At 47.9% G+C, this 21,474-nt stretch overlaps 1 protein-coding gene across 3 annotated transcripts in view; it reads left to right on the plus strand.

Moving 5' to 3' along the window:
- Window positions 1-20,755, plus strand: part of MGMT (O-6-methylguanine-DNA methyltransferase) — a 175,640-nt gene extending 154,885 nt beyond the window's left edge. For 2 of the 3 annotated variants that reach the window (XM_074589937.1, XM_074589936.1), the window contains exons 5-6: window positions 8,412-8,551; window positions 15,751-16,898. In XM_074589937.1, coding sequence (XP_074446038.1) covers window positions 8,412-8,551; window positions 15,751-15,882 — 272 coding nt within the window. In that variant the 3' untranslated portion in view covers window positions 15,883-16,898. Of the gene's footprint in view, window positions 1-8,411; window positions 8,552-15,750; window positions 16,899-20,244 lie in introns of those variants that run through there. The other variant, XR_012587394.1, reaches the window with a different exon arrangement.
- The last annotated feature ends 719 nt before the right edge of the window (window positions 20,756-21,474 follow it).

The following is a 21,474-nucleotide window of genomic DNA, read 5'->3' on the forward strand; positions in this document are numbered from 1 at the left end:
CGGGTGTATTACCTGCAGCTCAGAGGATAATTAGGTGGCTCCTTCATTTAACTGCACGGCTGCTGCAGGCGGCTGCACAGATCACCTGGCAGGGGACGCTGCGCAAGGGCACGGTCTGCGCCGGGGCCCAGGAGGGACTTCTCAAGTGCTTTGCAATTCCCTCCATCCGAACCGGTCCGTGGGCTCCCAAACCCAGCCCCAGCCTGTTGGGGGATGTCGTGGCGAAGGCCGGTGTGGGTATTTAGCTTGGATCAAGTTGCTAATGCTTAAGGCGTTTGCATAAAACCTTCCTTGGGTTTGAATTTGGAAGCGGGGATCTGGGGAAGTTTGGACACGCCACAGACAGGGAATGAGCATCAACTCATTTCCATCTGCCCTAAAACTATCGTCTGCCCTTGCAAGTGCGTAGCAAACTGCTGTTAAGGCAAAAAAAAAAAAAAATGGGTCAGAGTATCAGTTACCACTGGAGTAAAACACCCACCGACTTCCAGGGAGTTTAACCTGCAGAAATACCGCTGGATGAGGTCCAGGGAGAGTTCCTGGCTTCTAAGGATAGAATTTGGCCCCACAACCCCTTCAGCAGTCTGAAGGGAGCTGCATTTAAAACTGTGTTAAACTACAGATCAGAAACAGCTCCCATTAATTGGGTTTTAACGTAGCTCGGCCACTTAATGCGAGCCAACCTGAACATTATATATGTTAAAAGAAACCATATTGGTACATTTTTCACTTGAGTGATACAGGTGTATAGTATGTTTATAAATTATAGTTGTGGGGTTTTTTTGTTATATTACATATTGCAAACACATACATACATAGGCATAAAAGCATTGCCAAAGCACACACCCCCCCAGCCCACATTTCTGTGCTGCTCAGGAAGGGGAACATCGTGCCCTGTGGGAGAGCACGAGGTGACACCTGAGCGACATCGTCCAATGCTCTCGTCTGCCCTAATGGCTTTAATATGGGCTGCCCGGTATTTATGCCCTGATGTTTGGAATTGCATTAATTCTTCAAACAAGGGCAAGCGTAGGGTGCTGCACCTGGGGAGGAACAACCCCCTGCACCAGGACAGGCTGGGGGTGACCTGCTGGAGAGCAGCTCTGTGGAAAGAGACCTGGGAGTCCTGGTGGACAACAGGGTGACCAAGAGCCAGCAATGGGCCCTTGTGGCCAAGAAGGCCAATGGCATCCTGGGGGGCACTGAGAAGAGTGTGGCCAGCAGGTGGAGGGAGGTCATTCTCCCCCTCGGCTCTGCCTTGGTGAGGCCGCACCTGGAGTACTGTGTCCAGTTCTGGGCCCCCCAGTTCCAGAAGGACAGGGAACTGCTGGAGAGGGGACAGCAAAGGGCTACGGAGATGATGAGGGGGCTGGAACACCTCTCTTATGAAGAAAGGCTGAGGGATTTGGGTCTCTTCAATCTGGAAAAAAGACGACTGAGGGGGGATCTTATCAATGCTTATAAATACTGAAAGGGTGGGTGTCAGGAGGATGGGGCCAGGCTCTTTTCAGTGGTGCCCGGGGACAGGACAAGAGGTAACGGACACAAACTTGAGCATAGGAAGTTCCACCTAAACATGAGGAGGAACTTCTTTGCTGTGAGGGTGGCAGAGCCCTGGCACAGGCTGCCCAGAGAGGTGTGGAGTCTCCGTCTCTGGAGACATCCCAAACCCGCCTGGACGCGTTCCTGTGCCACCTGCTCTGGGTGACCCTGCTCTGGCAGGGGGTTGGACGGGATGATCTCCAGAGGGCCCTGCCAACCCTATGATTCTGTGATTCTATTTGCTCACGCAAGTGTTTGCGCAGAGAAATTCAGAAGATAGTAGAGGAGGCAGAGCGGGGCTTGCGCTGGGGCAGAAACGGGCACTGCAGGGGCTGCTGCAAGGGCTTTCCTTCACCAAAGACCGTGCGTTGGAGGGAGCCCTGAAATTCAGCTGCTGCCAGTGCTGCCTGCTGGGGTGGTTTGGGCTTTTCAGTTTTTGAACATTAGTTTCGGACATCTACTGGAATGGTTCTGTAGTCGAAATGCACTGCAGTTGACCTTAATTTATCTGAAGATAGATGTAGAGTGAATGTAGAATGTTTTCTTTATTGTGGAAAAATGCAACATGTTTTGAGGGAATATCAACCCTTTAGTTGTGCCACAGAAATACGCGCTAGAAACACAACTTCATTGTTATGATCCATTGAGTAGGGGTATGCTGGTGAGAAATAATAAAGTAAATAAATAAAAACGTAAAAAAATGTGATATGGCTGCAGTCAAGGTGTGATGTCCATGACGGTCCGGTGGCTCTGCCCTGCGGAGGGTGGCACAGAGAGGTCCAACTCCTCTTGGCCAGCGGTCCCATGGGGTCAGATCTGAATGAGATGAAGGGGATATGTTTAAGGTATAAATATTGATAGAAGAGGGGTAATAGCTTCCAACTGAAAGAGCGGGGATTTAGGTATTGGGAAGAAATTTTTCGCTCTGAGGGTGTTGAGCCCCTGGCCCAGGTTGCCCAGAGCAGCTGTGGCTGCCCCATCCCTGGAGGGGTTCAAGGCCAGGTTGGACGGGGCTTGGAGCAACCTGGGCTGGTGGGAGGTGTCCCTGCCCAGGGCACGGGGTGCCACTGGGTGGCCTTTAAGGTCCCTTCCAGCTCTAACTATTCTATGATTCTATGATTAATTTAGCTAATTAAATGCAATCATAAATAAGACAGAGTGTGGGAAACTATCGCATGAGTCGCCTGATCGATGCGATTATGGGGCGCTGGTGGGAAAGGATCAACGTGACGGTTACCACTTACAGACGTTGGTTTTGGAGGGGTGGGCAGAGCCTCAGTGGAGCCAGGCTGGGCAGGGGCAGAGTGGAAACCCGAGTCAGGCACCGGTACGAGCTCAGACGATGCGCGTGAGGAGGGGAAATGGGTGCGCAGGGCACTGTGTGTCTGTGCTCAGTAGCAGACCTGATGAGCGAGTGAATTTTACGCTGCAAGGAAGTTTTTGGCAAAAATGTTTAAAAAAAAAAATAATTTTAGGCTGATGCTTTTAAGGCGGGGGATTTCCTTTAGGTCTGTGTCTTGTAAATGGCATTGCCACGTTTTTAGCTGAGGAATTTTCGTCTAACTGTATATCCATAATAAAGGGCACAGAGGAGCTCTCGCAGGTCTTGGATTAACTAGAGGTGGAATTCAGGTAAATAAATTGTCTAATCCCTCCATTATTTACCTGTTGGAATATGATTTTGCTGGAATTTTTGTCACTTTCATTTTTATAAATACATTTTTTTTTTCTATAAAGTTGAGGATGGATTCTGTAAAGTCAGTAACAGATACTCTAAAATAGAATCATAGAATCATCGAGTGGTTTCGGTTGGAAGGGACCTTAAAGATCATCTAGTTCCAACCCCCCTGCCCTGGGCAGGGACATAATAATTAGATTATTTTTGCGTCTTCATTCATAAAGCTCGGTCATTCAGAATGGCCAGGGTCATTGCTTTGGTTCGGCTGTTTAGGCAATCATAAAGGTAAAGTTTAAGTGTATTATTTTCAGTTGGACACATTCTGTCTCTGTAATATATCGATATCAGGCGTGCAGACAGCAACAAGGAAAGTTCATGTTCTTTTCTCAATGACTCAGGCAAGATGGTTGCAGCACCCTGATTTCAAGCAGTCCTTCGTCTCTGTCGCGGTGAGATGTTTGGGCTATTTTAGGGGATACACTAGCACAGAACGGTCTAATCTATATTCCCAGTAAGCCTTTAATAGCAGCTAGTAATTGCATTTTTTACCGTAGAGTACCAATGGTCAGGGACTCGCAGACATTGTAGAAGGGAAGGAAAGCATTTCTTGATCTGCCTCATAACATGAGCAAAATGCAGTTAAACAGTTAAGAGACTTAGACAAGCATTTGTCTCTCTCACATACGCCGTGCTAGTTCAGTCTGGGACGGTGGTGATGGTTATTATTCAGTTTGCTGGGTAGGTGACAGCCTTGATACGGCTTTACCGGCCTGGTCCGTAGTGAAGGGGCTTCAAAATTGCTAAAAATTAGCACTCTTGCTTGCGTTAACCGTTTACACAGTAAAAGTTCTTCAGTTTGTATATGACTGTGTTCTTCCAAGGTCCAAGAGCCAAATTATGTTTCTGAGGTGGAAGCTCGTGCTCCTGTGGGAACTGCTGCTTTGTAGACAAATCGGAGTGTTTTTGCAGTGTTACACTTGACTTTTTTTATTATTTTTTTTTTACCAATAGTGATAACAGGGAAAACTGATCAGTGTAAAAACAAACAATAAAGTTGTCTGTGTGGTACCCCAGACAGGCTGCGAAAGAGCTGGCGAGAACGGCTGAGTATTTATAAGTGTTTCTTTGCATTTGCAGAAACCCTTTTGGGGGCGGGGTGGGGGGAGAACAAAACGAAAACAACCAAAAATCCCAGAAAAAAAAAAAACACAACAAACAGAAAAACTAACGTTCCCAGCAATCGGGGTTGAGGAGCAGGGAAAAAAATGGCCTGTCTTGAACCGCTCTTAATCAGAAGGATGAAAGAGGATGTGAAATCAGACTGCGCCTCTCGCGACCCCCTCGTGCCCCACGAACGGAGCGGGGGGGGGCGGCAGGGCACCAACGATGGTGACTCCGCTCTTCCTCCCACCCCGTCCTGCCCCCAGCATCCGTCCTGCCCGCCCCGGGCGCTGAGCCCCGGGGTGGCACGATCCGTGCTCTGGCAGGGCGTTACTGGATAGTAGAGCAGGACTGAATTTCTTTGTGCTAATTGACGCCTTCAGCTAGAAGTTATGATACAGTTGGTGTTCAAGTAAACTTGATTTTCACTCTGTTATTCCCACGGGCGTAATGTGTCTATATGAAGAATATGTAGTCTAAGTAATAATACGTAATTATATAAATAATATATATATTAATATATAATAGAGAGTAAAAAAATAGATAATATATTAATGTGATACATATACGTAATATATAAGTCTAGTGGGCTGTTGCGAGTGACTTCTGAAGCATTTAGGCGTTAAGAGGAGGTTTGGGGTATGTCCTACTTTTTAACAGCTTATAACTTACCTGGACATACTAATTTCAGATCAGACCTGGCGCCTCCGCCCTTGGCGTGGTGGTGCATTGCTTTGCCAGTTTGCCACGCACCTGGCAGGGTTGGCGGTAATGCGCGATAATGAGGGTTTTGACCAGTGGGTAATGCAGTGGTGGTGTCTGTAGGAGGAAAGCATCCAAGAAGTCTTTCACCCATCACCTGTTCAGCCTGGAGAAGAGCGGGCTCTGGGGAGACCTTAGAGCCCCTGCCAGCCCCTAAAGGGGCTCCAGGAAAGCTGGGGGCAAACATTTTATCAGGGCCTGTTGCAACAGGACAAGTGGGAATGGCTTTAAACTAAAAGAGGGAAGATTTAGAAGAGATACAAGGAAGAAATGTTTCACTCTGAGGATGGTGAGCCCCTGGCCCAGGTTGCCCAGAGCAGCTGTGGCTGCCCCATCCCTGGAGGGGTTCAAGGCCAGGTTGGCCGGGGCTTGGAGCAACCTGGGCTGGTGGGAGGTGTCCCTGCCCAGGGCAGGGGGGTGGAGCTGGGTGGTCTCTAAAGGCCCCTTCCAACCCAAACCATTCTTTGATTCTATGAAACCCTCCCAACTACCCTTGCGGTCCCCGAGTGCTATGGACGTAGCAGCTGGAGGTGGGAATGGGTCTTCAGGGCTGTGGAGACCTCAAAAACCAACTCAGTTGCAGGTCTGTCCCTTCCCCATCCTTCAGTCCACCTTCACCCCTGCCCTCCCAGGGTGGTGTGGTATGTATTTGGATGTAAAATCTGATATAAATGAGAAGTAGCGTCTAGCAACACAGGTTGTTGGCCATAACACGTGTTCCTTGGCAAGAGGACAGTCCAGAGCCTGGTCATAGGGAGGGAGTACGGACAGTGTAGGTGGGAGCAGAGGACAGAGAAAACCTCTGCTCTTCCCATTCCGATGATGTGGTTCAGTCCAGCCATCGCTCTGCTGGCATCTGCCACTCCGGAATGACGTGGGCGTCCTCAGCTCGCGGAGGTACGTAGTGAGAGAATTTGTGTGTGTGTGTGTGTGTGTGTTAATTTTTATGTGCGTATTTTACAGCACTTTATAATGATATTTAACAGCGTAAAGTGTTGGCACACGCTGAAAATTGGTGAAAGTTCAGCCATCTAATTTGGGCAGGTTATGCTTGCAGGCACTCACACTTGCAGACAGTTTAATAACAGTATTTGGCACCGTCTCTTAGAGCTGCTTAAACTAATTAATGCATTTGCTCCCTACAGGATGAAATTGAGTTTTCAGATACATTTGTAAAATGATGTCCATGATTGCTAAATATTTCATTCTTCTGAACTATAACTTCGAGTGGTTTATGTGGGTGCAGAGACAGTAGATGTTCTCCCATGAAAAATGTCCGGTGGCTGTGGAGGGAGGATAATCTCTGCCCCGGCTTGTCAGAGGAGGGTCATCTCTGTCCCTCTCTCAGCCTGTGGAAAGGTCCCCAATAATTCGGGCATCGCTTGGCACAGGGGTGGTATTGCTGGGGGACAACGACTCTGGAGCTGCCCCCGCTTCCCCTCCTATTCCGACAGGTTTCCGAAAGTCACGGCTCCATCACGTCCTGCCAAAAAAGAGGGCAAAAAAGGGGACTTTTTGGACTCGGGCCCCAGCGACGCGCAGTCACTTCGTTGATTTAGAAGATGACATCAGGCAGTAATTCCCCGAGACCCCTGAGCAGGCGAGGTTAACACTCATCTTGCCGGCTTAAAAAGAAGGTTAAAAAAATAAGAAGGAACAATTTTATTTGAAACAAACCTTTCTGAAGGAATCACAGTAAACAAAATCTGTTTGCCTAAGGAAACCCTCCTAGCAATCAGCGAGTAACACAACTGCTTGTGCTAATGAACCCAAAGCTGTTAATGTGGTTTCTTCAGTTAAATTGATTCATGAATTTTGAAGAGAACATTATCTAATGAATTTTCTTTGAATAGAAAGCAATTAAAAGGACAAATCAGTCTGATTAACCCCAAAGTCACCCTACTGCCACAAATGGTGTACAGTTTGAAATTATATCATAAAAAACTAGAGCAGATTTGCTATCTCTTTGCCCTCTACTAATCCATGTAAATTAATGAACAACAAAGTTAATTTCTTTGATGACCCTTTTCTCGTATCACCTGGATTATGCTGATGTTTAATTTGCTTAATGTTATAATAAAGACTAAACAGATTTTTTCAATGAAGTGATTATCATTCCCTTCAGTTAAGAAGTGATTTTTATTATTTAACACACACATAATGGTGTATGGGTTTCCTTTAAGAACAAAATCACGTTTCGCTATGTTCCTATGTAACGTAATCAATGTCTTTTTTGACAACTAAAGAAAGAAAATGTTTTTAATCAGTTTGTTTCTCTGCCAAAGCAGGAGACTGAAGCTCTCAGCTGGGGGAACGGGTTTCTTTTCCTTTTTTTTTCCTTTTTTCTTTTTTTTTTTTCATTTGCCAGCTTGCTCCTCTCCGTAAGTTATTCACCAGTTAGATCTTCAAAGCTTTTACAAGTGCCTTGGCAGAGCAATAGGTGTTCAACCCGACTAAAATCCAAACGCGACTACAGCTTTTCCTTCCTGTAAAATAATCCCGGCATGGGAAGGGAAAACCCTGAGATGCCGGAGAAAGCTGGTCCTGGTGCGTTTGCTTATTCATTATTGCAGCAATTGGAACACTTAGAAGCAATTTGCTGGCGAATTAAAATTAAAATAATGGGAGATACATTATTTCTTTTTTTTTCTTTCTTTCTTTCTTTTTTTTGGCTTTTTTCCCCAGCGCCCGGTATCGTTAGGGCTGTGCCGTACGCCCAAGGTCACAGCGAGTCCTTACGTTGGGTAATGGCTGCGGTGCTGAGCAGTAGCTCGGGGGTCTCGGCTATAAAATGCAGTCAGGCAGGGTAATACCGAGTCCGCTGGCTCTAGGGCTTCTTCTGCCGCGCGTCCCAGCTGAAGTTGGAAATTAGCTGGAGATGCCAGGGCTTTGTAAAATAGGTAGAGCCGGTTATTTCTTCCCTTTTTAATTTGACTCTATGCTAATTTATACTCTGCCAATTTAATGGAAAAACCACATTGTATGAGTTAACAGGATAATTGTACTTGAAGCAAATTAAAAATATAGGAAAATCAAAGCCTTAAATCCTTTTTTTATAGTGATCGGTTACTTCAAGCGCTCTCTCTAATAATCATGTATTTAAATGTAGTAATATAGGACACAATAACAGGACGGTGCATCGGGGCTGTTGAAATTTAAATTAGAGAGCTGCTATTGAGACTCCGCTTCGCGTTGGGTTTTTTGAATATTTCATCTCGGGTTTTTCCAGCCGCGCGTACAAACTGCGCTCGCTTCCTCTTCTGTGCAGATTCCTTCACCGGACAAGTGTTGCGGACCCTGTTGAGAGACGTGAAGTTTGGAGAGGCCGTTTCCTACAAGCGGTTAGCGGAGCTGGCGGGCAACAGCAGAGCGGCGAGAGCGGTGGGAGGAGCCATGAGGAGCAACCCCGTAAGTTCGTGTCAACTTTTAAATAAAGTTGATGGAAGACGGTGGATTTAGAGAGCTTTGCGGGCTAAATGTCATTAGATTAAATTTATCTGCTATGAAAACTGGTCTACCATGAGTAATAAGGTCAGTAAGTGTTTTTAATCAGCAATAATGCACAACCCAGTTTAATGTGATTTATTCCCTACCATTTATGGTGTTAGATTTGAAAAAGAAACATTGCGCTTCTTTTAATTCATCAGCCTCTACACACTTTGTTGTTCGCACACTTTCTCATATATTCTGAGGCGAGGGAAGTCTTTTATCCCCCAACATGGACCCCATTTGGACAGGGTGTGAGTAGCTTTGGTCGTGCTAACAGCAGTCCATCCTCTCTGGCGTGGGTAAGGTTTTGGAAATGTGGAAGAGGAGGGATTTTAAATCATGTATAGAATCATAGAATTTTGGAGCTGAATTTGGAATCGTAGGGTTTGGATTGGAAGGGGCCTTTAAAGGCCATCTAGTCCAACCCCCTGCCATGGGTAGGGACATCTTCAATGAGACCAAGTTTCTCAGAGCCCCGTCCAACCTGGCCTGGAATGTTTCCAGGGATGGGGCATCTCCCACCTCTGTTGCAGTGCCGCACCACCCTCACTGTAGAAAAATTTTTCTTTACATCTAGTCTAAATACTCATTCTTTTAGTTTAAAGCCATTCCCCCTTGTCCTATCACAACAGGCCATGCTAAAAAGTTTGTCGTCATCTTTCTTATAAGCCCCCCCTTTATGTACCGAAAGGCCACAATAAAAAACTTTGATTTCTATTAACATCACGGTGGCCTTTTTGGCTCCAACATATTTTCCCTCATTACCACTCGCCCTGGGCAACACGTGCCTTTCCGTACCCGAATTCCTCTCCTCCTCTCCAGCGTTACACCTGCCGTAATCTTTCACCTCCTCTGTTGTTTTTACATTCCGTCCTCTCAGTAGGTCCTGTAATAAGGTACATAGGAGACTGCAACGTGTAGTTGCAAAGTGGGTTAGAAAATCCGTTTTCATGAGAGCCGGTGGCTTTACATACAGACATAATAAAGGTGAGGATTTTTTTGCAGTGCCACATGCTATCTTTCTATTTCTCCTCATTCATAAAATCAACCTGCATATTACGCATAGTCGACCTGCACATTCTGCCTCATAGGTCTGAAGGACCATGTAAAGATTTCTATGGGAAATAACAAGAAACACAGTGAATAGGTGCTCGCATTGAAGTACAAAAGGACGATGTGTGTGTTTGCGTGCGGAATACGCATGAAATCACAGATTAACTACCGGAGATGTGTAGTGATAAAAATGTGTTTTGGAACAGGCAGGGCCGTCATTACAGTACTGATTATTTTTTATCAGCAGCTTTCTATTGTGAAATATTGGGGCGGTATTCTATTAATACAGCTCTTTTTCCCTAAAGCTATACGTTATTATCTGTAACATGCTTAAAAATTTTCTGCTGGGGACAGAAAACACTGCAGCCGAAGTATGGGATGGGAAATAAGAATAATAAGATAGGACCCCGTTTAAAAAAAAATTGCAGTAGCTTTGCTGTGTATTTTCAGAACTATTTTCATCCTTCCTCACAGGGGAAAAAGCAGGAATTTTCACACCACAACCTGCTGTTACCGCTACTTTGGATGCTGCTGCTCCACTGCAGCCTGAGGGCAAAGCTGGGTACATTTCTAGGCGCTAGCAATTACATATCCTTTTGCACAACACTCTATTGTTATTCTTTGAGAACTGTTTCCTGTAGGTTTGCATTGTATTGCCTTATCTTAATGTACACCATATTATATTGGAAAGCATTCCATCATATTAAAATAGTTTGTATTGTCAAGTACAATACAGTGTATTGACGAAACGTAGCTTTATGCTGCTCCTATGTACTGTTTCATAGGAAAATCTGATATACGCTTAAAATATGAGGGTGTACTTCTTTATTGAGCTTAGAGGCTTAAACCCACTGGAGATGGTGGGAGTTCCTGTGGCAGTGTGCTACCTGCCTAGAATCGTAGGGTGCCCGGGAACCTTGCGCGTGTATAAACACACTTACAGTCGGTTTATCAGATGAGATATTGAGCTTTGAATCTAACTAAACAGTTCGTTAAACGGGACACGTCATCTGGGCTGCGGCATCATTAACGTCCCGGCGCAGAAGGCGAAGAGCGGTGGCGGTAACAACTGCCGCACGTCCAGCCCCGGCTTTGGGCGAGAAACACTGGCTTTGAGGAGCAATCACTTTGACATTCTTCCAGAAAGACAGTGTTTTGTTAAGCAGCAGATCAGTGATTTTTGTCTGCAGGGGAGAAGCTGAAACTAGTGAATGCTTTTGTTGGGCATGTGAAATGAAAGTGAGTATTTCTGTTAAGGACTGGGGCAGAAGCTGTGCAAAACAGCAAAATCAGAATATGTTTGCACCTTGAGATGCTTCCTGTGATTAAAGGACTAAATTATAAACATGATGACTACATCATAAACATGATTTAATGGGGACAGTAATAACAGTAAAAACGAGCATTTGAAGTAAAACCAAGCCTGGCATTGCTTTGTTGCTCGAACACGTTGATATAATGCAGTATCTCACCTTTTCCCACAAAATACCAGAACATTTCTCCCTTCTAGAGATCAGTGGTTGGTCTTTAATTTTGGAAGCGCGCGTTCCACAGGTTTCCCTTTGTAGTTGGGTTGCTTCACATAATTCATACGATGACCTTCAACTTTATGAGAAGGTGGAATAGGTGCCAGCAGCAGCTGAAAGGTGCGACATCTTTGCCTCGATTTATGCCAAGGACATGGCGGGGCTGGCTCACCTTTCGCAAGAAAAACTTCAAATAGTTTACTGCGGTTCAGATTGATTGCAAGGTCTGTGGTCCTCAAAGGGAACCCATAAAGTTCAATTAAAAATCTCATTAGACTACTATAGGAGGATCAAAAAGAAATCACAGAGACTCATGGGAAATGGCGAATGTTGGGCTGATTAGTCCAAGGCCATCCTAAATGACTGTTCTGTGCCTTAAATAAGACGTCTTCAGCGCTCTGTTGATGGCAGTCGTAGCGGCGTACGTTGTTTTTTATCTTCTCACGGTTGTGTTACGCTTTAGGCTAAAGCCCAGCCAAGTGTGCGACTGGACGCTGCTGTCCCTCCGTCCTACGCCAAGGGTAGTATTCAGCCAAAATGTTTTAAACGTCGGAGATCGGAAGGAGTAACGGGGCATTTAGAAGTATGGATGTGAAACGTTGGGGACACCTAAAACTAATTGTGCGTTAATTCCGGGGGTGGCCAACAACAGCCCGGGCCCCGGGCTGGGACACCTCGCTTCTGTCGAGGGAGAGGGGGAGAAAAAGGCACGGGACACGAGCAAACCGAAAGGTGGTTTATTTGTGAAGCGTGGTGCTTCTCGTTGCGTGTTGTAAGGGGGTATTTCAGCTGTTTCCATTCCGGCTGGCCGGGTGTTGACAGTTGGGCAGGTTCTGGCGGTCCCCAGTCCCTCCGCAGGGTGGTGGGACGGGGACGGGCAGGTTTCCCGCGCCTCCAACGGAAAACTCCTAACGAGCGGAGCGCGGCCGCGCTCCATCCTCCGACGGAATTTGCTAAATGCACTTCAAAGGCGATCGATGCCTCGCGCGGGGAGGTTTTTTTCCCCACCATTTTTTTTTTTTTTTTCCCTCTTCCCTAAACAAACGCGTTCTCGAGGAGTTAGTTTATTCACAGATTGCCACGAGCGTTAATGACCGCCCCAGCCTTGTTCTGCCACTCACCCAGATGGCTGTTGATAAAGATTTAGCATCATGTTCCGAGTGTCAGGGCTGTCAGTAGCGCTGAACCATTTGACCAGAAGAAAAAACGCACAGGGAGCTATTGATTACAGCTTCTCAGTGTCACTTGTTCACCAGGATTTAGGTATTGATGAGGCTGCGAGTGAAAACAAGCTCTTTCCCTTGTGGGCCTCTCCCCAGAAGAACAAAAGCAAAGTTGGAGAAAATATTCAGCCGGTGCCCGAATCAGAGGGACTCCGTTATTGATCTGAGGGTCCCTTCATGTTTATTTTTTTGTTGTTGTTGTTGTTGGAGTCAAATCTGTGGGTTTGGAAGTTTCGTAGCGTTGGAGGTAGGGTGTGTGTAAGTGATGGATTCGCGTATGAGATGAATTAGATTTCACAGCGTGAAGATTTCAGCGGAGCTATAATATTATGAGCTGCTTGGTTATTGATAAAAATTACATTAAATGTAGCCGAGGCATTAAAGCTCCAGACTAGGGTAGTACTCCCTCTAAAATGTCCTTAGGGCCCTAATAAATTTTAGCAGGTTTAATTATTTTAGGAGCCTGAAAGTTGTCACCACAATTAAGCCAAACTGAAGCAATATTCAATATTTCTAAATTACGGCGCCGATACAGCCTTTGTACCGCGTTTTCTTTTCCATCCGATGCTGCGGAGGGTGATGTACGGGCGCTCGCGTGTGTTAGGACAGACGCGGTATGAAATTCTTTATTTCGGGCATGGAAAAAAGCTGCATTTATTGCAAACCTTCCTCTTCTTGCACGATGGTGACCCTCAGCTGCGCATCCCTGAGTTTGTGAACGGCTCCTGCGCCGACCTGGGACCATCCAAGACCCTGCGTGGTGTGCCGGCTCCCGCCACCTGAAAGTAAAGTCCTTTTTTTCCCCCATTTGGGCACACCTTCCATTTTCTCACAAAATTTAGCAGGAGAAACCATCAACTCACGAAATTCCCCAGAGCAGGGACCCCCCAGGTTCGAGTGTCTTGCAGGGAACTGGCTCAGAAAGAGGGTTTGGCCCTGTCTGTAGCCAGATTTATAGCCTTACCATCAAAATATCCTGATTTACTCTATATATATTTAAAAATTGCAAATTAACATTGGAGATTTTTTATAATGTATTATTGTGGCTTGTTATGGCTTTGTCACTCAAGAAAATCTGCCTGCAGTAACCCGTGCGCGTGGGTTGGAAAGACGGAGACACCCCAAAACAGCAAAACGCACGCAGAAACCCAACTTCTTTAAAGAAGCCATAAAGCAAGCGCGGGATGGCACGGGCTGGAGTAAGGATTTTGTTGGTACTCACTGGAGTTTGTCACGGGTGTATAATTCACTTGTGGCATCGCCAGCTCCAGATAAAGCAGCTTTTAGAAGCATTTTTTATTAAACCTTGATTAACAACAAGCACCTATGTGTATTCCCGTTTAAAGTGATAGCCTGTGGGCTCAGGCCGAGGTTTTAAATGCCAGCCATTGAAATTACCTAACAAAAACAAAAGAATCCCCCCCAAAAACCCCAATTTACAAAGGTCTGGCCAGTAGCTGGCCATTCGCTTTGGGGTCTCTGTGTCCCAGGCACAGCTTGAACGGTACTGAAATAACTATTAACTGGGATTAAAATAAGTCAGTGTGAAGTACTTAATTTGGCTGCGTGTCTATATATAAATAAATTATACTCTCTGACTTAAAATACCCAAATTTGTGAAAACTGCACTTTTTAGTGAGTTATTGTTTTCACAGCTCTATCATTGCAATCGAGTTACTATGCAGTTACCAAAACACATACGGCGTGATTAGAGATGATGTATTGCATTTTTTATGGTGTGTACTTCAACTATGATAATCACCTGTAATAAAAAAAATAAAAAAAAAACACCCCGCGTTTATGTACTTCTCTACATTATCAGTCCATTATGTAACTTCTTGCATTGATTTTTCAGAATCCGTGACATTTGGCTATAAATGATACAAAGTAGAAGGCAGGAGGGGAAAAAAAAAAAAGTTCTTGAATTGGTTAGGTGTGAATTAACTCGCTCCTGTTGTACGTTTTAAAAATTCACAACCCATTTTGGATTGACTCGCTGTTAAATAATAAATAGCGCCTTGTTCTTCTCCAGGATTTTTCAGCGGCGCGCGGAGAGGTGTTGTGGGGAGAGGAGGAGAGTCTGCCGGGGGAGCGGGGCGCGGGAAGCTCCATCCTGCAAGCGCTTCTTCTCGGTGCTCTGGTTTCCCCCAGGAATGCGGCCTCTCCTAATCCCGGGATGATAATTAATGGTGGTCCCGTACCTCTGTCAGCCCGTCCTTCTGTGTCTCTGGGCTCTGCGGGGCCTCGTCACCCACCCTGAGCTGCTGGAGGGGGTGGCGTGGGGCAGGAACATCAGCTTCTTGCAGAGATTTTGTATAGGGGGGGTTGTATATGGGATTGTATATAGAGAGTCACAGAATGGTTTGGGTTGGAAGGGACCTTCCAGCCCACCCAGTGGCACCCCCTGCCCTGGGCAGGGACACCTCCCACCAGCCCAGGTTGCTCCAAGCCCCGTCCAACCTGGCCTTGAACCCCTCCAGGGATGGGGCAGCCACAGCTGCTCTGGGCAACCTGGGCCAGGGGCTCACCGCCCTCACAGCCAACAATTTCTGCCTCACATCTCATCTCAATCTCCCCTCTTCCAGTTTAAAACCGTTCCCTCTTGTCCCATGGCTCCCCTCCCTGCTCCAGAGTCCCTCCCCAGCTTTCCTGGAGCCCCTTGAGGGACTGGAAGGGGCTGGAAGGTCTCCCTGGAGCCTTCTCTTCTCCAGGCTGAACCCCCCCAGCTCTCTCAGCCTGTCCCCACAGCAGAGGGGCTCCAGCCCTCCCAGCATCTCCGGGGCCTCCTCTGGCCCCGCTCCAACAGCTCCGTGTCCTTCTGCTGTTGGTGCCCCAGCGCTGGAGGCAGCACTGCAGGGGGGTCTCCCAGAGCGGAGCAGAGGGGCAGAACCCCCCCCTGGCCCTGCTGCCCACGCTGCTGGGGATGAGCCCAGGCTGCGGGGGGGTTCTGGGCCGCCAGTGCACGTTGCCGGGTCGTGTTGAGCTTCTCATCCCCCAGCACCCCCAAGTCCTATGGGTGTTACACTTCCAAGACTTCACATCATTTTTATATATTAAAATTTCCATGCATACTTATTTTTTCCTAAGAACTGGGTTGATCTTCCCAGTGCTCACCACTGTTACAGACAGGAATGGCCCCGGTGCCACCACTGCCGTCCTTGGCCATGGCCAACGCTCCACCAGGGTGGTCCTCGACGTGGCTCCTTCCATCCCTGTCCCTCCTGGTCTGGCGGCTGACGGCTCCTGGTTCAGTGGTGGATTTCTGGGCGTTTTCCCTCACCCTTTGCTCCCTTCCTTATTTTTGTGTGTTTTGCAGATCCCGATTATAATCCCGTGCCACAGGGTGATTTGCAGCAGTGGGCGGAGCGGCCACTACGGAGGAGGAAACCTTATGAAAGAGTGGCTTTTGTCGCACGAGAAGCTCCAGAAAGAGAAGATCGCATATTGATGCGGCTCAGCCACGGCTGCTAACCAGCCCAGACGCGCCGCCGCCGCCACTTGGCTTATAACAAGCTCTCCGAGCACCCAGCAGAATTCAGGAAAATGGTAAATATTTGAGTGACACAGAAATATAATGCAACATCCGAAGTGAAATGTGTGGTGGCACCACTATATTAAAAAAGCGGGATGCGTCCTGGGGGATGCAGCTCGTCTGCCCTTTCTTGTTTTTACATTTTACAGCAGAATGACTACAGCCGTCCAGGCCTGTTGTGCATGGATTTTTGTTCCCATCCCCAGTCCTGTTTTGTTCTATTTTTAATGTCCATTAAAGCAGGGATAAGGGGGTGGGAGGGACGTCGCGAATACTCGTCCCTGCCCCGCCGAGCTGGGATTTACCCTGACGGGAGGTGACGGAACGCGCCGGGATGGATGCAAAAGCCAGCGGCTGTTCAGCTGCTTCTTCCCGGCTTTTCTTTTCAATTCCTAAAGACGGGAATCAAATTTTTGCCCCTGTGAGTGGCGCGAAAAGCGGCCAAGAGAAGCTGCTGGCAAGTTGTATGAAAACTATATTTTAAATAAGCAGTTTGATTAGCGCGAGTTGGGCGAAATCTTGACAAGCTCACCGTAGTTGCCTCTTTATCAGCAGCACGTTTCCTTTTGTCCTTTGATTATTTTTTTTCCTTTAGATTTTTCGCGTTTCTCTGTTAGGCGAAGCTTTGTTTCCCGTAGCCTCTCCGTAGAAAGGATTCGAGTGTTGAAGAGATGTTAAAGCCAAGTTTGGAGGTGGTTTAAGCAGGGTTCTCTGCAAGTGCGAGCCACCAGGAGCTGAAATTTTCAGTATGGGAATCGTAAATTCTAACATGGAAATACTGATTTTTTTATGTGTTTTATCATATTTTCATAGATGTCTCTTTAGAAAGGCCGCTGCTAACCGAGAAATTATTGTGTTACGATGCGTTAGTTAATATAGCATTATTGATATCTCGGAATTACTTCAATAAAAAAACTGCTTTGCATGTGCAAGTGTCTTTGTGTATGTTTATAAATAAAACACAGTATATGATATATGGAGAAAATAAACTATACCCAACTGTACAATATAAAGCTGTATTTTTATCAAGGGTTTCTGGTGGCAATATAAACCACGAAAGCAAAGCTCAAGTGGTTTGTACGTGTCACCAGAACCCCGAGATAAAAATATAGCCTTATAATATGTACAGTTTGGGTGTATTTTATTTTTTTTTTATAATACATGCCACCAACAAAAGAACACGGTAGCAAACGTAAACTTTAACCTTTCTCCCATTTACATCCCGCGCTGGTTTTCTGCAGGCATTTGCTTTTTCAGGGCTGTGTCTCTGGTGTCGCAGGTAGGGTGACGCTGAGCGCGGGGTTCCGGGCGGTGACACCTTTCCAAGGCAAACACCCGCTTTTTCGCCAAATCCTGGTCTGGCTCCGAGTTTCTGCAGCGGGGACGGAGGGCACTGGATGGGCAGGGACAGGTAGGGACAGGCAGGGATGGGACAGGCAGGAACAGGCAGGGATGGGTCAGGCAGGGATGGGGCAGGCAGGGATGGGGCAGGGATGGGGCAAGCAGGGATGGGGCAGGCAGGGACGGGACAGGCAGGGATGGGGCAGGCAGGGATGGGACAGGCAGGGATGGGGCAGGCAGGGATGGGACAAGCAGGGATGGGACAAGCAGGGATGGGGCAGGCAGGGACAGGCAGGGATGGGACAGGCAGGGATGGGGCAGGCAGGGATGGGACAAGCAGGGATGGGGCAGGCAGGGATGGGGCAGGGATGGGGCAAGCAGGGATGGGGCAGGCAGGGACAGGACAGGCAGGGATGGGGCAGGCAGGGACAGGCAGGGATGGGACAGGCAGGGATGGGGCAGGCAGGGACAGGCAGGGATGGGACAGGCAGGGATGGGACAAGCAGGGATGGGGCAGGCAGGGATGGGACAGGCAGGGATGGGGCAGGCAGGGACAGGCAGGGATGGGACAGGCAGGGATGGGGCAGGCAGGGACAGGCAGGGATGGGGCAGGGATGGGGCAGGCAGGGATGGGGCAGGCAGGGATGGGGCAGGGATGGGGCAGGCAGGGATGGGACAGGCAGGGATGGGGCAGGCAGGGAGAGGCGGGGATAAGCGGGGGGACAGGCAGGGACGGGCAGGGATGGGCAGGGAGAGGCAGCGGTGCCCGCGCTGCCCGACAGAGGGCGCCCCGGCGCAGGGGACGGGGCTCCTGCGTTGCCAGGACCCGCTCCCGCAGCAGCAGCAATTGGCAAAAATCTTGGTTTGGTTTGGTTTGGTTTGGTTTTTTTTTTAAATTACATACCAAATAAAATAACGCCCAGAAACAGGAGGGCTCCGGTTGGGTTCGTCCCTCTCCGCCGCTGGGGCCTGTCCCCTGCCCGCCGGCGGGGACCAGGGGAGACACCGCGCGCAAGAGGAGGTGTGAAAATACAGGCGTCGCAGGATCTGTCTATAGAGACAAAAGAAAAAAAGAAAAAGAAGAAAAGAAAAAGAAGAAAAGAAAAAGAAAAAAAAAAAACACGAAAAAAGGGAAAAAAGAAAAGAAAAAAAGAAAAAACCCCACTGGCAGAAGACAGCTCGGTGCTTTTTCGCCCGGAATTGGGTTCCTCTGCGCTATCGAGTTTCCCCGGGCTCGGCCTCGCCGCGCTTTGAAGGTCTGACATTGAGCCGGGGCGCAGCCAGGCACGACAGCTGGCCGGGCAGCGGCTAATGCCCACACATGCTGCTCCAGCCCATTTCCAGAGACCAAGATAATGAAAGATTCAAAAATAATATTTGTTTTGGCGGAACTACATTTATAAATGAAATAGATGCCCTTGACCGTGGAAGAAACTGGATTTTGCAGTGGGTCGTTCTCTTCCCCCCCCCTCTTTTTTTTTTTTTTTCCCATACAAACCAGGCTCTGCAGCGGGTCTAAGGCCAACAGAAATATTTTCGCAGGACTATGCTGTATTTCCTGCATCAGATTTACAGCAGAATTGCAGCTACACTGGTCGTACTGTTTTACGCCGGAATGAAAAAATGCAGATTACATCCCATGTATCAATAGCAAATGGAAAAGGGCCCCAGGCTCAGGGATTGTTACAGATCACTTTCATGCAGGCAGAGTTTGCAACGTAATGAGCTCATACTGGAAGCATCTTAAACAGAAAACCGATTCATTGTCGTGCTGGGGACATTTTTAGATATGCACCCAAATTTTCTTCTCTCATGCAACCGCTTCGTTTGGAATTAGAGGAATTCGTCATCTGATCAGGGCGAGAAAGATTTGGCCCATAAAGTTTCCCTTTAATTTTTCTAAGCAGTTCTCAAGCGCCAGGCACTTTTTAAGTGGCACTTGATATGTGCTGTATCAGTCGAATAAGGGACGGTGACGCAGTTGCTAGGACCATTTCCAAGTGATATTAAGTTATAGGCAAGGAGCAGTAATGTTAAACTACTGTTCCTGTTAACGCCACCCATCGTTATTTCTTCTAGAAATACCACAGATTATTACATTTGAAAATTTTTCCCCATGTTTCGCCAAATTTTAAAATTAGAATATTTACGGTAGGCGTTGCAGCCAGGTCACAGAGATACACTTGGTATTAAAATGTTTATGTGCTGTGAAAGGTGGTGCTGGAGATCTGCTTCTTTAAGGAAAATGCAGTAAAAGAATAAACCTGTAGGAAGATTGCTTAAAAACTTAAAGCGCAGTAATCCAAGGGGAGTCCTGTAAGATTTATGTACTATTTCAAGAGTAATTTCTCAGTAAGAATCTTATAGGAATGTAAAAATCCTCAAAGAATTGCATTTACAGATTTAATTGTAATGCCTTTTATACTCCTACAGAAATTGAATGGAAATCCCGTTCCCAGGCTTCTCTCTCCGCCTGCCCTGCCCTGGCGGCGCGGCTGTACCCTCCGCTCCGTGCTGCTGCGGCCGGCTTGGAAAACAATGGAAAATATTACTGACAGTGCCCTCACTTGCCATTAAAGCAGACAGGATATTTCAGTTACGCTGATGTGCAAATACAGCTTGTCAAAGGGCTTGGTGCTATTTTTGCTTCAAATAGCACGCGTAGGGTATGAGTAACAAATAAATACGCTTAATTTCTGCCTTGGAAAAGCATTTTTGCCGGTTTTTTTCTCTTTCTTTCTTTTTTTTCTTTTTTTTTTCCCCAGAAGACCTGCCCTAGCAAAACCTTTAATCTCTCCCTGTCCTTAAATCTGGGATTTCCGGATGATTGGCTTTTAATATCGCTGGTTTTGTTGCGCGCCATTTTTAGCGAGGAGCAAATCCAATTTTTTTAAAACTTTTTTCTCCAGCGTTCAAAACCCATTTTTTTCTCTGCAGATTCTTATCATAGGGCGGGTGAGGAGGGGGCACGCTTGGCCCCATCGCTGCAGACTGACGGCTGACGGAGGGAAGCCACCTCCACTTTACTCCTTCCCAGTCCGGGGGTGGATGCGGTGATGGAGAGGGATCTCCCCCCCCAGCCTGATCCAGACCAGCCCCCGGCCCGTGTGAAGTAACGTGTGGGTGGCAGCCGAAAGCGGGGCCGGGGGCCGGAGGAGCCGTCGGGGGCCAGAGGAGGTGCCGGGGGCCGGAGGAGCTGCCCGGAGCCGACGTCGGCGGCAGGCGATGGGTCTGGGCTCCATCAGCGGCGGCCCGCGGGGCGGGATGCAGGAGCCGGACCACAAGGTGAAAATTGACGCGAGCGCGGGGCACTGGCAGCGCCTTGGGTTGATGAAAGGATGCTGTTAACAAGCCTTTACCGTTTCTCATTAATGGCCGGGTTGGGGCGTTGGGTTTTCTTCATTGAAAAAAGCCAGAAGACAGAAATTCCACCTGGGCAGCAATCAAGATCGATCCCGTACGCTACGTTTAGTTATCAATTTTTAAAACCTCTTTAAGTGCCTTATTTAGTTATTTTAAACAGAGCTTTTTATTTGCTGCAGTGAGTAGTCCTTGGGCGTGGCAGAGCGTGGGGCACGACTCCTGGGCTCTGCTCCTCAGCCACGCTTCGTCCAACCTGCAGGAAGGAGGGCGCTGGTCCATCACCTCCGCCCCGGCCGTGGATGCTGCGAGGGGCCATGACAGCGTACAGACTCCATCAATCCAGACCTGTGCTGCCATTACCTAGCGTTTGTTGTTTGATGTGACATTGCTCTTCTTTTGCCGAAATTGCTGCTGCAAATGTCGCGCGGGTGCAGTAAGTGGAGTTCAATAAGGGGAGCTCTTGCTCGCCAAGGCGGCGCGGGCTCCACGTGGGAGGAAGCCGAGGGTCGGGCCCCGCGAGGGGACTCGTCCCAGCCCGGCCCCAGGCAGCCCCCGAGGGTGGGGGTGACCCGCGTTGGGCACCCACGGAGGTCAGACGGGCTGAGGGAGGCGGCGTTTAATTAAAATAACCCTCGGCGCGACCCCAGGTGCAGAAGTAATGGTGGTTACTGGGAAAAGCAGCTGCAACCCTTTTATCTAAGGAGGAGCAACCTTGCCGTGATGTAATTTTCCCTTTCCACCGAAGGCCCAGATGACCTAATTCCACATAGAAACTCATGTCTCGGCCCCACGTGGGCCATTGCA

The sequence above is a fragment of the Larus michahellis genome, chromosome 6, assembly GCF_964199755.1.
Source record: "Larus michahellis chromosome 6, bLarMic1.1, whole genome shotgun sequence".
NCBI classification, from domain to species: domain Eukaryota; kingdom Metazoa; phylum Chordata; class Aves; order Charadriiformes; family Laridae; genus Larus; species Larus michahellis.